Genomic DNA, 17,637 nt, shown 5'->3' with positions numbered 1-17,637 from the left:
GATGTAATATTCACAGATTGCTGCCATGTGTTCTTTTAGCTATCTGTCACCCTCCCTGTAAGAATGGCGGCCGCTGCATGAGAAATAATGTGTGCACCTGTCATGAAGGATACACCGGTAGGAGATGCCAAAAAAGTAAGACACCACTGAATGTATTCACCAAGCACAGGTAAAGCAAACACATGAAATAGCAAAAGTACTGCTATTTGAGGGCTGTTTAATCCCTTTCCCTGAAGGTATCTGTGATCCCATGTGCATGAATGGAGGAAAATGCATTCGACCAAATGTTTGCTCTTGTCCTTCTGGTTGGAGAGGGAAACAATGCAATACAGGTAAGAGGAACACTCTTAAAATGTTAAAGCCTCATAAGAACATAAAGCAGAATTTACCACAAAGAGCATTTTCCTTGTTTTTGTTGTGTTTTGTCTTTGTTTTTGCTTCTTTGTTCCTACGTTAGGGGATCCCTTTTTGAAAAAGTAAAATGCCAACGGCTCTAAATTCATTCTTTCAGGTTAGCGGGAAAGAGGATGTTCTGTATTTCCAGTCTGTCCACTAGAATTGCCAGGATAAATGACAAGACTTTAAGTCCTGTCTCCTTGTCTTAAGTAGAGGGCAGGAGAAGGTGTAAATAATTACTGATTCCTTGACCCCATCTCAGACCAACCAATTCAGAACCTTGCAAGGTGGGGTACCACTGCTTTCAAGTCTGGCTAGGTTTTGAGGTGATAGCAGCTCTCCTCATTCAAATGTTTAATTTTTTTTTCCTTTTTATAAATTATCATTTAAAAGTACCAGCTATTATAATGTATTGGTCAAAGTGAAGAAATAAGCAACGTAAATGTCCAACAATTGAGGGAAAGTTAAATCCCAACGCATTCGATCAGTGGAATGTTAATATAACCATTAAAATTGCCTTATTCAAGGACCAGTAGTGACACTGAAAAATGTTCTTGATAAAATGTTAAGGGAAAAGCTCCTTTAAATCATTAACTTTTAACTGGTTCTCTTTTTTTTTCTTTGGTGAAATTTTTTGTGGTTTATTCATGAGTATTTGACTAGCAAATTAAATTTTTAACTTGTTTATATTTCTGTTTGCAGCTATCTGCTTTCAGAAATGTAAAAATGGTGGTGAATGCATTGCTCCCAGTATATGCCATTGTCCTACCACATGGGAAGGAGTGCAGTGTCAAATACGTAAGCCTACAAAATTTGTTACTCTGTGTTCTGAACCTGAATCTGTTATAATCATCAAACAAAGTATAGTGTGAGAAGAAATCATAGAAAAAAAACAAATCCCAGCATGCCGACCCATTCAAAAAAAGGCTTTAGAAATAAAAGAAATCTTATTGTTATACCCATTTAAAAGAAGAAAATACGGGCACCTGGGTGGCTCAGTTGGTTAAGCAACTGCCTTCAGCTCAGGTCGTGATCCTGGAGTCCCACATCGGGCTCCCTGCTCAGTGGGGAGTCTGCTTCTCCCTCTGACCCTCTCCCCTCTCATGCTCTCTCTCACTCTCACTCTCCCAAATAAATAAATAAATAAAATCTTTAAAAAAAAAAAGAAAATATGGCAAAATATATTAAAATTTTATGTGACACAGTTAACTCCTAATTATGATCTGTGCATTGCTTTTGAAGTTCTCTCAGGTGTGCTGAAGAAGGTTTTTAATATACACTTTCAATATTTTTTTCATATTAAGAGAAAAATATGTATCAATTATGAAAATCATAAACTATATTAAAAAGTTTTAAAAACTAAATTGTCCCAGATTCCACCACCTAGAACTAATTCCTATTATGACTTTAATGTGTTAATATATTTCCCTTAGTTTTAGTCATACATATTACATAGATGAGGTCTCAGGGTATTCAGAAAAATCAAATTGTATGTAATTTTGAAATTTATGAAAACTTGAAATAACATGTTAAAATGGTAACAAAGATTAACTCAATGGGAAAAACTGGAAATCTCCCCAAAATATTTACAAATGATCAGTAGTTACATCATTTCAAAACTGGTGATCCAAGTGCTTTGTAAACTGAAAACATACAGTTGCAAAATGATCATGCATTTTTATTAGAAATCCCTGCCCTGTTTTTTGATGTTTTATGAACCACATTTGTTTCCATGTATCAGAGATTCTGCATATAACTCCCATGACTCTTTGACTTTATTAGTAACTGTTATTATAATTTATACATTTTTCATCCTAAGAAAATATTATCAAAGAATTCACTGAGTGCTACTGACTGCTTAAAAAATATCTGCTCAAAAATCAATAATTCTTATTGGAAGTTAGATGTGATAAACTGCTAGAAAAAAGAGCTACCACCCTCAGTTTGGGCTTCTTATTCTAGAGAGAGGTCTATGTGGACACGAGAGAGAATGAAGAGATGTTAAAAGCACATTTAGTGTGGGAAGGTGCCCCAGTGAGTGTGGGTTGAAGTACTCTGCAGCATCACAATATGCTCTCTAATTGTGCACCTTGCAGCACTTCTATATGAAGTTTTCAAAGTCCCCTTCCCCAAAATGCTTTATTTCCAACTGTCCAGAAATTCTAAATATTGACGTTTTTTGAACAAGATGTCTTATTGCCATCTGCTGGAAAGTCATTGTAACAAATATTCAAATCTATGATGTCTGTGATGTGAAAAGTTCTTCCTTACTGTGGAGCTTTGTGCATTACAACACCTGCCCAACCATACCCAACAACCCTTAATGTTGCACTTATACCAAAGTGAATATTATTCTTGAGTTCACAAGTTTTCCTTATGAGCTATGGAAGTAGATACCTCTCGCGTGAAAAATAACTGTATTGTATGTAATTTTATATTATGCTTATTTTCACTCAGTATTACTTAAAGCATTTTCCACGTCCTTCAAAACATAATTTTGAATGAAATAGTAAGTTCCATAATATATATATAACATAATTTTAAATATAACATAATTTAGATAGATATATAATTCACTTGATTTTTGCCTTTATGTTGAACATTGTAGTCATTTGTTATTACTCTAACAAGCATTTTCTCTCTGTAAGTGGGTAGTTGGATAGATGATAATATAGGTGGATAGATTAGATAGATAGATGATAGATAAATAGATCGATATTGAGGTATATTGAGATAGATATAGATATTTTTAAGTTTCCTGAGAAGAGATTTTTTAAGGAAGAAATTGCTTGTTTAAAAATTCTTAGGAAGTTTCTAATACAGTTGTTTCACATTAAACTTCCAATGATAGTATATTAAATTGTCAATTTTTCCGTACACTGGCTGGTACTGAATTGTTTTTTTTTAAATGTTTGCTAAATTATCAAAAAGCAAATTATGAATGTTATTTTATGTTACTAATTTGAATCTTCTCTCTAAAGAAAACAAAAACCTATACCGAATGTTTAAAATGTAGCCAATGGAAATTCTGTTTGCTTTAATAATATCTTTAAAGAATTGTGAAACTGATGCGTTGAGTTCTGGCTGTTCTGTTTATTTATGTGTATGAGTATGTGTGTGTGTGCTCTGTCCACACAAGGATGGGAGTGTAGTTGGTCATTCATAAAATCTTACGACTGTTTTATAGTTGAGTTGCTGAATGGCTTCAGACCACCAGAATAGAATATTTCACAAGCATTTGTGTCAAAGGATGGTAATGGTAAAAATTTGTGTATTGCAGCAATTTGCAAACAAAAGTGTCTTTATGGAGGCAGATGTGTATTTCCCAATATGTGCTCTTGTCGCGGTGGATATTCTGGAGTCAAATGTGAAAAGAAAGTACAGGTACTTTAAATTTTAAACAGAAAATAAATATTAGATATGGACATCTGCTGTCTACTCAGATATTCTGCTTAGCAGTTGACACCTATCTGTTAATGTTTACTTTTTTTCCAAATAAAAAAACATGCAAGGATTTACTGTCTGCCTCTGAAACTAAAAATAGTATCATTTTTGTGTCATGATAGGGTTATCTTAATATTCAAAATTTTGATGTGTACTTAAGGAATTTTAATGTTTAGATATGACTGTCAAGTGTAATATTCTGTTTCATGGCACTGGAGCTGAAAGAGAACAAATTTCCCCCAATATGAACTTAAGATACCGCTAATTTATATTTTGGTCAAATACTAGATAAAAAGGCTACCTTCACCGCTCCCCCCATTTTTTTGTTTTTTAAATCCACCACTTTTAAATCCAGGGCTTCATCGATTTGAGGATGGGTTGTGTGCCCCTAAAACCTTGTCTATCCTCATTCTTTTCCCAGACAGTATTTCTTTCTCTTACTTACTCCCCATTAAAGGCCATTTCAGGGACACCTGGGGGGCTCAGTCGGTTAAGCGTCTGCCTTTGGCTCAGGTCGTGGTCCCAGGGTCCTGGGATGGAGCCCCGCATCAGGCTCCCTGCTCAGTGGGAATCTGCCTCTCCCTCTCCCTCTGCTGCTCCCCCTGCTTATGTGCTCTTTCTCTCTCTCTGACAAATAAATAAATGAAATCTTTAAACAAATAAAATCCATTTCGGGGAAAGCAGTAAAAAAAACCTCTTCTTATCATTAGAATTAGGATTTATTTTTATTTAAAAAATCAAGAAAACGAAGGAAAAATAGATGCTTTCTTAGAGTTCCTGATCCTGCCCCACACTTACTTAGAAGGCCAGTGCTATAGAAACATCTATTTTATTTTATTTTTTTTAAAGATTTTATTTATTTGAGACAGAGCACAAGCAGGGAGGGAGGGAGAAGCAGACTCCCCGCCTAGCAGGGAGCCCTCCGAGGGACCCGATCCCAGGACCCTGCGATCATGACCTGAGCCAAAGGCAGCTGCCTAAACAACGGAGCCACCCAGGCGCCTCTAGAAACATGTATTTTAAAAGTTTCTATGATCAAATCTGTGCTCATAAGATTAAACTAAATTTTATTTTGTCTCCAATCTTAAATTTCTAAATATCTACAGCCAAGGAATTTTTTTAGTCCTAATTCCTACATGTACAAGGGTGGTGGCTAATGCGGGGGCGAGCAGAGCTCTCAAAAATTTCCTAATCTGTGTTAGTTCTAACCTAAAAAGCAATTATATGCTATTTAGCACTTCAGAAAGCCCTAGGGTTGTGAATATCAAAGTATGCTGGAGTGCTATAATTTGAACAATGTAAGCAGTTTTCTTTTTGAAGTGTGATCCTGGACGGTCTGGCTCAGAGGCACAGCGCATGCGCACGTGTGTTTCTCCCTGCCTGGTGTTCAGCCGGGATGCGTACGGCCTCCGTTTTGGAAACAAAAACAAACAAGCTCGTAACTGTACTGTGGTTTGAAAACCAGAAAACAAAAGTTACGGGGTACCTATTGGATCAGCTGTTGTTGAGAACAGTAAATGTAAAAACGTGAATTCCCTGGTTCAAAGGCCATGTGCACGTGTATTATTTTATTTGGAGATTTTTATGGCACAGAAATCCTATGACCTCAAAAGCTTTCAACTTCACTCTGACATACTAAACTAGGTGACTTCTCTATAACCTTTTTAAAATCTATTTCTTTACTACCTGAATCCTTCGTCAGATCATCTTCATCCCCGCTAATGGTGCTTCTGAGATGGCATCTGGAGCCATATTAAGGAAGGAAAGAACAGCGGGTCATGGGGAAGGAAAAGGAAAACAAAAAAGAGATTAGCTCAAGGACCCCATGTCCTGCTTTCCTATAACCTGCTCTTCTAAATTCTTGACTTTAATTCTCACTTGAGCTTTACTCTGTTGCTCATTGGTATCATTGCTTCATTTGTTTTTTATATTTCTTTGGCTCCAAAACAGAGGGTAAAAATAAATTTCTTTTTAATTAGGAAACAAACAAACTACCATTTATGAGCATTCACAGAACCCTTCCTGACTCTTCCCTGTACCCTTCCTGCCTACCTTCCTGGCCCTTCTTCCAGCATCCTGAGGTAGCGGAGGGAAAAGAAATGGAAGATAGTGATTGAGTTGCCAGAATTTCAGTCAAAACAACAGAACGAGAATTACTAGCTAGAAACAAAGGACACAAAGGGGAAATTGGGCAGAGGAGGTGCTAAAGAGGGGTGGGTTTATGAAAGGCTTCCAGAGGCTTCCGAAATTGTTGCCCAGCTCCAATAGGTACATTTAGCATGGGCCCTGCCACTTGCTCACTCTGACCTTCAGCAAGGTATTGAACCCTTCTGAGCCTCAGTTTCTTCATCTGTACTGTGGTGCTGATAACACCTAATCACAGGGTTGTTAAAGGACTAAATATGTCATCATAAGTGGCTGGTATGTAAAAGACACTGTGTAAGTTGGTTAGTTGGTTATTGGTTATTATATTGAACAGAAGAATAGACATGGAGAAGGAAAAGGATGAGGAAGGAGACTGGAGAGAAACGTTGCCATGCACTGAAAACAGTCTTTTCCTGAAAAGTATCAGGAAAAAAAATGTACTGGGTTCTATTGAGCATGGTTGTTTCTTGAATGTAACCTTTGGTCAAGATGGAGTCATGTAGTCTCCAAGCTCTATTTAGTCACAACCGTTTTGATATGTATGTATGTATCTATTTATTTATTAAGATTTTTTTTTATTTGACACAGAGAGAGACACAGCGAGAGAGGGAACACAAGCAGGGGGAGTGGGAGAGGGAGAAGCAGGCTTCCCGCCAAGCAGGGAGCCCGATGCGGGGCTCGATCCCAGGACCCTGGGATCACGACCTGAGCCAAAGGCAGATGCTCAACAACTGAGCCACCCAGGCCCCCATTTTGATATTTAAATATGATCTGGATTAGATATCAGTTTTATGAAAGCAGTACTTAGTCTCCAGTGGCAAACATAGAACCAAGAGCTTTCTGTATCATGCCAGAGAGAAGGAGGTGGAAATAATGAGCAAGGGTTAAACAGTTTTCTAATATTCATTGAAACTTGATTTCCCTCTTCCTACTACAGACAAAACGCCATTAATATCAAGTATGTGAATCACAAGCCTGTCTTAAGAATGAAATTTTTATTCAGAAAAAGTTGAAGATAACTACTTGAAGTTTATTTGAACATAATTTTAAAAATTATTTTAAAGACTGAAGAAACTAATAACATATAGAATGGTCTTACCTGTCATTGTTAGAGAAAACCAAAGAAGAAATTCAGGTAATCTGAATTGCCTTTGAAATGTGATTTGATATTTACATATTGAGATGATGTATCTGATATTGGAGACATTCACATTATCTAATAAACTGAGTATTTCCCAGTTCTTACTGTGATGGTGTCTTTATCATCGGGGATCAGTTAGCATAACAGAAGCCATTTGATGTATCCAGATATAAAGTGTTATGCAGAATTAGGAACTCTCAGGACTCTTGGAAGAGCTGCGGGGGAGGGTGAGGAGAGGGGGAGGTAGAGGTCAGGAAAGCAGCGGCTGAAGGTCAGAGAGGTAGGTATTGAAGATGTTAGCCTAAAGCACCAAGCAGATGCTTTTCAGCTTTCTTGGAGCTGCTGCAATACTTGAGAATCTTTAAAAACCACCAACTTCTCAAGCAAAGAGGGTCATTGTAAAAAAGTTGTTGGAAGGCCACTGTGAATCTTTTACTATCCAAATATCTAGCTGCAAACACCTTTGAAAAAATAATGACTTCCCATTTCTATCTTCTGTCTCTCTGGAAAGCTTTTGTCATCAGCAAAGTCTAACCCAGAACCACACAGAAAAGGGGATTCTAGAAAATGTAGCTCTAGCCTTACACAGAAGTGACAGTGGTACCAAGGAGATAATAGTAAGCTAACAGAAGACATACCCTGCATCTTATTGCTTTGGACTATATTCCGGAGTCTAAAGCTGTCATTTTTCCATGATAAAAACACCATATTTAATTTTGCCTGTTTTTCCCTTCCAGTCTTTCTATTGCTCTGACCTGTACATTTCTGGACAAGGTGGAAGAAATAATGAAATTTTGGTCTTAGAAGACTTGGTCACTGGGCTGATATGTAAAAAGAGCATGAGGATGTTGGTTTCATTTTTCCATTCTTGATCTATTTTGGTGTAGAAGCAAGAGAGAAACTACCACAAATCAAATCCTTCTACAAATACCAAAAGAGAAGTGAATGCTAAATAAAAGCAAAATGTAATGGCATTAATTGTTGGGGAAGTGGGTAACGTCAACAGGTATATACACAGAATTGAAAGATTGGTCTCGGAGATCAAAATAAATATAGGTTATCTACAGTTATAAATCTTTCCTCTCCTATCTCATATTTGACCTCAAACTGTCTTTTTCAGAAAATATCTTAATTTTTTAAAGACTTATTTTTATTTATTTACGAGAGAGAGAGAGAGAAGCAGACTCCCTGCTGAGCAGAGAGCCAGATACGGGGCTCAATCCCAGGACCCGGAGATCATGACCTGAGCCTAAGGCAGATGCTTAACCAACTGAGCCACCCAGGTACCCCCAGAAAATATTTTAATTTGAACATACCTATTTTAAATCATACAAGTTCACAAAACTCATTTTGTTCTTTTAAGTGTAAATACTCAACATTCCTAAGCCATGTTTAAAATATCAGATAAAGTAAGACATTATTAGAATAAAATTATGCTAACTTTGAAAAGAATCTTGTAAGTAACAGCATTGAGTGTCAGAATTAAAGAGATTTTCATTTATTTCATATTTACTGAAAGGTAGGTTTAAAGAATTATTTAAGAAAACACAATGTTTCACTGTGTTTTATTTTGTTACCAAAAGTACAGATACATAAAACAAAATAAACCTTTGACAATAGTGTGTGCAATTTTTACGCTCTTATAAAAATATAAGTCCTAGAAAGAAAAAAGCACTCTAGATAAAAATGAATACTTTTTAAAAGTTAATAATTAGAATTGAAATTCCTACAAAAATAGGTGAAATAAAAATAGATATAATTTTAATATTCATTTCTTTGCCACCTTTGCTCAGTATACAACATAGCAACCAATAGCCTTATTAAATTAATTTTCAATGTATGTTTTTTATGGTTAAAAAGTTATAATTCCTCAAGGATTTATTCTGAAATGTCTAAACCAACACTTTAAATCTTTCATAAATATTTTCTAGATCCACACCAAGAACCCCAAGCTACAATTAAAATATTAATCAGTAGACTCTCCATTTATAATAGATTTAATGGGCCTGTACACGCTAATAATGAAGAAATGCTATGGTTTACAGATTTTATATAAAAGCACTCCTTACGAAAGCTAATGATTCATGCAAATGAAAGTAATGTTTAGGAAATATAATGTGAGTTTAATAAAGCAAGTAATTTGATAAATTTATGGAGAAGAAATTTAATTTTTTCTTACTTCTTGATATTTTCACATTTATTGACTTTAAAATGTATTGTCCAGAATCCATTTGGTTAATACTTTGAAGATAATGAGTGTTTGAGAACTTAAGCAAAAGTACTTTAAAATGTGTACCTTTCAATGTTTACCTTATAAATCATTTTCCAAAAAGAATTCAGATTATACACCTTGTTTAATATTCTTGGCTATTTTGTGTTTATTCATGTTAACATTTAAATGAAATGTTTGCATTGTCCAATATTCTGATCCTTTCTCTGACCCTCTATTTAAAATACAAACTTCTCTAAACTTTAAAATATCCCTACTAGCCCTTATTCTAAAATATTAAAGTATCATAATCTTTTTGATAGAATTAGAAATATATCTTATTTTTCATATTCATTCAGAAATTATAGAACTTATGCAAATTGCAACATACATAATAAAACTTTAAATTTCAGGTTAGAACTATTTGGAAATATTTGGAGCCTATACTGGAACATGTATATATATTATATATATTTTATAAGTATCATTATAACTATGTAATTGTTTTTAAAGTATTTATGTGCTAGAGCTTAAACCACATTTATTTAGTTAAATGAATATAATATTTTCTTTCCTTTATGCCACTTAATTATTCATTCCTTATGATATGCATGCCACTTATTTCTAAAATGAGATGAAGTGACCTAAATATTAAACGTGTTAAGTGGGGAAAAAAACAATAAATACAGAAAACCTGAGAAAGGAAATACTGTATTGTATCTACAATGTTATAATATATAAATAAGCAAATAATAGGCAGTTATAAGATTGTATTTTTTAGGGGCGCCTGGGTGGCTCAGTCATTAAGCATCTGCCTTCGGCTCAGGTCATGGTCCCAGGGTCCTGGGATCGAGCCCCACATCGGGCTCCCTGCTCAGCTGGGAGTCTGCTTCTCCCTCTCCCTCTCCCCCTGCTTGTGTTCCCTGTCTCACTGTGTCTCTCTCTGTCAAATAAATAAATAAAATCTTTTAAAAATAAAAAAATAAATAAAAATAAAAATAAAAAAGCTAAGTTATGGCGCTCCTGGGTGGCTCAGTCATTAAGCATCTGCCTTCGGCTCAGGTCATGATCCCAGGGTTCTGGGATCGAGCCCCGCATCGGGCTCCCTGCTCCATGGGAAGCCTGCTTCTCCCTCTCCCACTCCCCCTGTTTGTGTTCCCTCTCTCGCTGTGTCTCTCTCTGTCAAATAAATAAAAAATCTTAAAAAAAAAAAATAAGATTGTATTTTTTAAAAAAGAGGACTAACCATGTGTTCATATAAAGCTTAGTAGATGATCTAAGTGGAATGTATTAATTCTTATATAAGAGACTTTGAATAGCCCTGTAGCTGATATTTTCTCACTTGCTGTTTGCAAATGATACCGAAAACAATTCTTGTTTATAGAAAAAGAAAAGCCTGATAGTCTTAAGATTTTTTGTCTTCAACACATTTTCCTCATCTGATGAAGTGGATGAAATGGTGTATTTGTAAACAGCAGTAAAATGCAGTTGTGCTGAAATTACTAATATTTAACATTCAGTAAGAAACATCTTACAAAGCCTTTTCCTAGATACCTTCCATCTTTCATAGAACTCGGCCCTTAACCCTGAAAATGGGCGCAAAAACTGAGCCTGTTGATGACTTTGTCAGTTTTTCCCCCCAGTTTTCAATTTGCCTCCCAAGGACCTCCTCATATAACTCTTCATTGATGTTGAAAACGATGGACAGCATAGTTGACCCGCATCCTCTAATTATCTGTTCACAATGGCCTGGACTGCTCCGGAGTTTGCTGGGGACAAGTATCCCTGTTGTTGAAGAGTGGGTAACTGTCCTCAGTTTCCTTCATTTTCTACCTTGTCTCACTTTGGTGAATACTGCCTCCCTTCTCTAAGGTACGAACCATCAAGTTGAAGTTTTAAGTTTGAACTCAGTGAAAATGGTGACTTAGTAAAAAAGGATATAGAGAAATCTCACAGAGCTCAAAGGCAAGATGTGAAGTTGGGCTTAATGAGAACCGAAAACAATCAAGAAAATAGACCCACTCTATTCTCTTTCTGCGTAGATCTACTTTATAGATATCTCCTCTTGGCTTTTCTGTAAATCTCTATTCTCTCTACTCATTGATCCACCTCAGGATCCAACAAGGCCACCAAATCTACATGGCAATCTTTCAGTTCCCATAGCAGCCACCCATTGGCTAGAAAACAGTCATTTAGTTCAAAAGTCTAGAGTGAGAAAAACCTTAGAAGGTAATGAAGAGTCAGAGGGTGGGGCTTGAGCCAGTGTCCATCCCTGGGCAATCAGCCATGATCACAGCCAGAAGAGTCATATGGATGGAGCTGCTTGTGTGTAGGCTATGAGGAAGTTCACATTCTGAGGTGGGCATATAACACTTCTGAATAGAGGAAGATCCCAGTATGCCGTCGTTTTCAGAGTTTGACTTTTGTGATGCTGAAATTAATTGAGGTAGATAATTAGGCCAGAATAGGCCCCTATTCTTGAGAAATTACGGTAATTGAAGGCAGAAAATTGTTGTCAAGGGAAGTTTTTTAATTAATTAATTTATTTAAAGATTTATTTATTTTAGAGAGAGAGAGAGAGTGCGCTTGTATGCTCACAAGGAGGGGAAGGAGCAGAAGGAGAGAATCTCCAGCAGACTCCCCACTGAGGAGGGATTCCCTAAACGGGACTCAATCTCATGACCCTGAGATCATGATCTGCCAAAACCAAGAGTTGGATGCTTTTTTTTTTTTAAAGATTTTATTTATTTGACAGAGACACAGCGAGAGAGGGAACACAAGCAGGGGGAGTGGGAGAGGGAGAAGCAGGCTTCGCGCGGAGCAGGGAGCCCGATGCGGGGCTCGATCCCAGGACCCTGGGATCATGACCTGAGCCGAAGGCAGACGCTTAACGACTGAGCCACCCAGGCACCCCCAAGAGTTGGATGCTTAAGTGACTGAGCCACCTAGGTGCCCCTGGATTTTTTAAAATTTGTGTATTTGAGGCAGGTAAACTAAAGCCTGTGAGAATAAATGTCTGTTAAGGGACAGTACTACGTAGGATAGTATCTCCAGTCAACATCCATTTTATTGTCATAAGTTATTCAGTAGTGTACTATGAGAATCAGAAGTGTTTTCTTAATTTAAAGTAGATCAATTATGTGATTATCAAATTGTCAGGCTACATTGAGAGAAAAAAAACTAAAGTATATTGAACACCACACTAGGGATTTTAACTAATACTAATTATTTAGACCTCACAAAATTATTGAGAGAAGGAGATTCATCCCCATTTTACAGGTGAAGGTCCTAAAGGCCAGAAAAGTCCAGTTGTTTAATATCCTGCTGCTTATGTATTGCAGTGATTGTGTTCGAATGCATATCTATCTGAAACCAAAGCCTATTATTTAACTGCATTGTATCACTTATTAAAAAAAAGGAAAAAGGCCAGGAATTTTCAATGGCTTTTAATGGCTCAAGACCACTTGGTAAGGATTCCTCTTGGGTATCTCTTCCCCCATATCTTTTTGATCCACAGTATGCACTGATAAAGAAAACTATGCATGTTAAAATAAGAGGTTTTAATTTATTCACTTATCCAGCAAAAATATTTTTGAAAGGAACACATTTCAAGAAGACTTTCTGAATTAGTAGCCTGTTTTATTTTAGCTGTGGAATATGCATTCGTGTCTAGAAAGGTGTCTGATAAGGAAGAGTGCCCTGCAGAAATAGGACTAAAGACAGGAGGGCAACAGGACATGGGGCAGTGACTTTAGAGTTGGGGGTGCCTGAGTTTAATTCAGCCCCAAATCCTTCCCAGTGATGTGGACTTGCACAGAGAATTTCACCTCCTTCTATATTTAATTCCTTTCTTTGTAAGATGGGAAAAATAATATTTATTTCACGGGATTATTGGGTAATTTTAAATCGAAAATGAGATTATTAGAAATGACTTTTCACAGTGACTGCCATCTAATAAATGCCAAATACATGGGTTTTATTATGAATATTTATCAATATTATTGACAATATTATTTGTTATTAATATTTATTATTTAAATTTATTATTTCTGTTGCTGAAAATAAATCCGTGCGACCAGCTGAAGAAAGGATGACAGGCAGACTCCCCAGCTTGGGTTTTAGGTTTTCCAATGATTACTGTATATTGATGTTTCTTGTTCCCTGATTAAAGAATGTACGTTTAAAAAAGCATTGATTAAACAGTATGTGAGTCGAAAACAAGATAAAATAAGTGAATGTAAATTTTAAATCAAGTCTGGCATACGATTAGTAAGAACAAGACTAAAAAGTCTTAAAAGCACCTGGCACAGAATGACTACAGTTCGTGAGCCGCATGCGTGCCAGGCTGGGTTGTGAGTGTTACAGGGGTTCGGCTGATTGCGCCTCCTGCCTCATCTGTGAGGAGGTGCTCTTCGTAGTTCCGCAGCATCGAGCCCTCTGCGGGCCCTACGCCCTTGTCTTCCCGGCCCCTTCCTCCACCTACAAATATTTAAAATGATACTCTACAGGTGGGTTGGTAAAAAGGCCACTATATTAATATTACATTTTAAAACATTTTTTTTTTTTTGAGCTAAAACGTACCCCCCCGCCCCGCCCGCCGCCGATTTTAAAAGAAATGAAAACATTTTCTTGAGCCTTTAAAAGTGCTGTGGACCCTGGTCACTGCGCCTCCTGTGCCTGATCAGGAACGTGGCCGCCTCCTGGCGCAGCGTGCGGCGCACCACGGTACATCGCGGTTCTTCTGAAGGAGCCCTTCAGAAGAACCCTTCCCTTTCTTTTCTTCTCTCAGAGCATTCTGTGTATGCTCTGAGAGAAGAAAAGAAAGGGAAGACAAACTAGATGGTATTTCGCTTTGCATTTTTATCTTAAGGACCGCCTTCTTGGAGAAACAGTTTTAACCGCCGCTGGAAAGCTTTTGTAAAACTTCCGACTGCCGACTTTTGCCTGCAGGTGGTGCTAGATCCTCAGTTCCCAGGTAACACGCCAGAAATGCAAAAGGACCACTTTAGTCAGAGAGCATATGAAATATTTAATGCAAGCAGGACATTCTTCAAAATTAAAATTCTTCATTAATACAGTATCCGCCTTTCCTGCGAGCCTAGATGGCTTCATCTCACCTGGTGAGTAATCAATAACAGCCACTTGCCTGAGCGCGGTGAACAATTCATTCAAGGATGAGGTGATTTACCCAATTTATACTAGATTAAAATTGTTGTGAGTAGTAGTAGTGTAAGCAGAAAAACCTTTTGATATTCATATATACACTGAACTTGGAAAATTCTAGCAATTTAAAATAGCCAGCAGTTTTCAAGTATTTCAAAATTATACCTTATTTTCCCTGTCGTTAACAATCCTAAGTGCTAAGTATGTAGCACACCCTGAGAGAGAGAGAGAGAGAGAAAAAAAAAAAAATCTGTGTAAAGGACGCTTTCCTGAATGTGCTCCTTCTTGGCACCATCATTTTGTCTGAAGTAAGTAGGGTCCCCCCAGCTACATGTCTTGTATGTGACAATACCTGAGAAATCTTTGACTGGAGACACTAGGAACTTGAGAAAAGTAATAAGACTTACTGAATACAAATATTATAGTGAGAATAATCCCAATTTATTTTATTTTTCAATTCCCTCAGATAGACATGACAGACAGATACATAGATCAAAATATAAAGAGTGGCTTCTGATACCAGACTTCAGTCTTCCTCACCGTGGACTTGATGGTAATCCTTGTTAATGTGGCCAAGAAATACTGTTAATTCTAATTTAGATTCTCATTCTAGGGATCTAGGGATCTTCATCTGCATTTCCTTCACTGCTTTGGCTCAGTACTGCCTAAGTTATGATGTTCCTTTCTTAGTTAAGGGCTCTGATTACAAATCAAAGGAAATTCCTAGGATTTGCTTATTCCGTGGCCGTAAGTTGTGCTTTTATTATTTTTATTTATTTGTTTTTATTTACTTTTTAAAAGATTTATTTATTTATTTTAGAGAGAGAGAGTGCGCATGGGGTTGTATGTGAGTTGAGGGGTGGGGGCAGAAGGAGAGCGAGATGAAGAGAGAGAATCTCAAGCAGACTCTCTGCTGAGTGCAGAGCTTAATGGAGGTCTCAGTCCCATGACCCTGAGATCATGACCTGAACCAAAATCGAGAGTGGGACACTTAACCGACTGAGCCACCAGGCACCCCATCAAGTTGTGTTTTTAGCTATCAAGACCTGTCACTCATTTCTAGGGAAGACCTTGATGCTGCCTTAATGTTGGTTAATGCAGATGGCGGTCCTAGGATGCCTCATCCCCCTATTCTGCTTTTTGCCATCTCAGCATTCTCTGCGGATGCGTTCTCGCTGATGACTGACAATTTCTGAGGACTGTAAAAGTGGACAGGATTTTTCTTTTAATTATTTCAAATCCCTTCTGGTGGTAATTGTCAATTTTTTCTTTGGAATTGACCTGAATTCTGTCTCCCCATATCAAAGAGTCAAGCCATATCCAGTGTAATGTCATTAAGACAGGCTGCTGCAGCATTATAAATGAAATAAATAAAGCATTAGCGATGATATGTATAGTCTGACCACTTCATTTCCTACACAGTGGACTACATAGAAGAGTAGAATGGTTCAATCCAGGAAAGAAAAAAATCACAAGGCACCAACAGAGCTTGGTGAAAAATGTGGGTACCTTTACAGAGAAAATGCATCATGTCTTACATGAGTCACAGACAGATACTTTGAAAAAATATTTTAGTTTTATTTGTCTCCCCATAAAAGAAGAAATAGCTATAGGAAATGGAAATTTGCATTACCAGAACATAAAGCCTGAATTGCTCATTTTGAGGGTTTGGCATATGGCTGTGTGCCTGGCTCTGCAGAGCAAGAGTGGGATTTTTCTAGAGCCATATGGTTGAATCAAGAAGGGCAATGGGCTAGAGCGGACAGAAGGCAGTTTACAGTTAATGATAAAGTCCTGATGCATAATATATTCTAAAAAGCTTCCAACATTAGATTCACATTAAAAAGGAGGAGGCTGCCGAGGAATACATTGTTTTTTTTTTCACCTGAAATGAGAGAAAAAAGATTCCAAAAGAACACTACCTGTGAGCTCTGTTTAGATGACCCAACCTTACCTATCACTGTTAAGCCAAGCAATTAAGAGAAAATTCCTATTTGTAATTGTTTTGAACGCCATAACAGTCTTCTAAGTGAGTAAATATTGAGTTCAGCTAAAACAAAAAACTCCTTTACCAATCCAGACAGGCAGGCTAATTACAGGCCCTATTACTAAGCACCAGTGAGAGAACTTGCTAGAAAGAGTGAATTGGTAGGCTCCGCACCCCTTAGGGAATCCTAAAAAGACAAGTGTGGTTGAAACCAAAATGAATAATCAGTTTGTAACTTCTGATAGAATACTCATGAGGAAAATATACATGTGAGATTTTAACTAATGAGGCTCCAAGCTCTTTGTAAAAGCCACATTGCAATTAATTAAGATGATCATTACGCATTACTTTTTAAAAAGCAAAGTAAGTTCCTTATTATAGGCATAAAACTGTCAGAAGTACTACCATATGATAGTTTTTAAGCTAGATAAAATATTTAAGACTAGCTTTATTATTTTTAAGCTGTTCATTTGAGTTGAAATTGGCATACAATTATGAATACTTTAGCTAATATGTAATAATAATTGAATGAATAAATGAAAATTAAAATCAAAATCTGTAATCTTTCTTGAGGCCCAAACTTAAAGAATTACCACATCTACTATTAAGAGTAGTGCTATGAACTGGGAACTGTCAGTGAAAATTTTATGAGATATGTCCATTTAAGGGAGCACATGGAGATTTAAAATAATAACCTCTGATATGTTACTCGTCTGATAATTATTAGGGCAATAATTCCACTGCCAAAAATGTTTATTGTGGCACAGTTTCCAACATGAAAACATAAAAATAAATAATATTTTAAGTGACTATCAATAGGAAAAAAGCTAAATTACTATATACTCATCTATAGAATTTCTATACACCCAATAAAACAATGATTCATGCAGCACTATATCTTATATCTTGTAAAGATGGCTATGTTATAGCAAACGAAAAAGGTGAGGAGGCAGATTTCCAGGCAAAATGTATATGTTTGCATATGTGTAAAAATGTGTATATTTTTAATAGCATAGAAAATTTCTAAAAAGACAAATATCAAATGTTTAAAACTGGATGTGTCAGGGAAGTGGGATTAGGAGCTGAAGAGTAATGTAGGTAGATTTTACTTATTATTTCATATATCTTTGTACTGCTTAAAATTTTTATAGT

At 36.6% G+C, this 17,637-nt stretch overlaps 1 protein-coding gene across 1 annotated transcript in view; it reads left to right on the top strand.

Annotated features, from left to right (window-relative positions):
- VWDE (von Willebrand factor D and EGF domains) overlaps window positions 1-17,637 on the top strand; it is an 80,192-nt gene that overhangs the window by 62,459 nt on the left and 96 nt on the right. The window contains exons 25-31 of the mRNA XM_021689538.1: window positions 40-135; window positions 237-332; window positions 1,099-1,194; window positions 3,677-3,780; window positions 5,161-5,278; window positions 13,980-14,060; window positions 14,206-14,310. Coding sequence (XP_021545213.1) covers window positions 40-135; window positions 237-332; window positions 1,099-1,194; window positions 3,677-3,780; window positions 5,161-5,278; window positions 13,980-14,060; window positions 14,206-14,310 — 696 coding nt within the window. The remainder of the gene's footprint in view (window positions 1-39; window positions 136-236; window positions 333-1,098; window positions 1,195-3,676; window positions 3,781-5,160; window positions 5,279-13,979; window positions 14,061-14,205; window positions 14,311-17,637) is intronic.

Source organism: Neomonachus schauinslandi, chromosome 12, assembly GCF_002201575.2.
Source record: "Neomonachus schauinslandi chromosome 12, ASM220157v2, whole genome shotgun sequence".
NCBI lineage: Eukaryota > Metazoa > Chordata > Mammalia > Carnivora > Phocidae > Neomonachus > Neomonachus schauinslandi.
The sequence above is the reverse complement of the archived record's forward strand: the minus strand, read 5'-3'. Positions and strand labels throughout refer to the sequence as shown.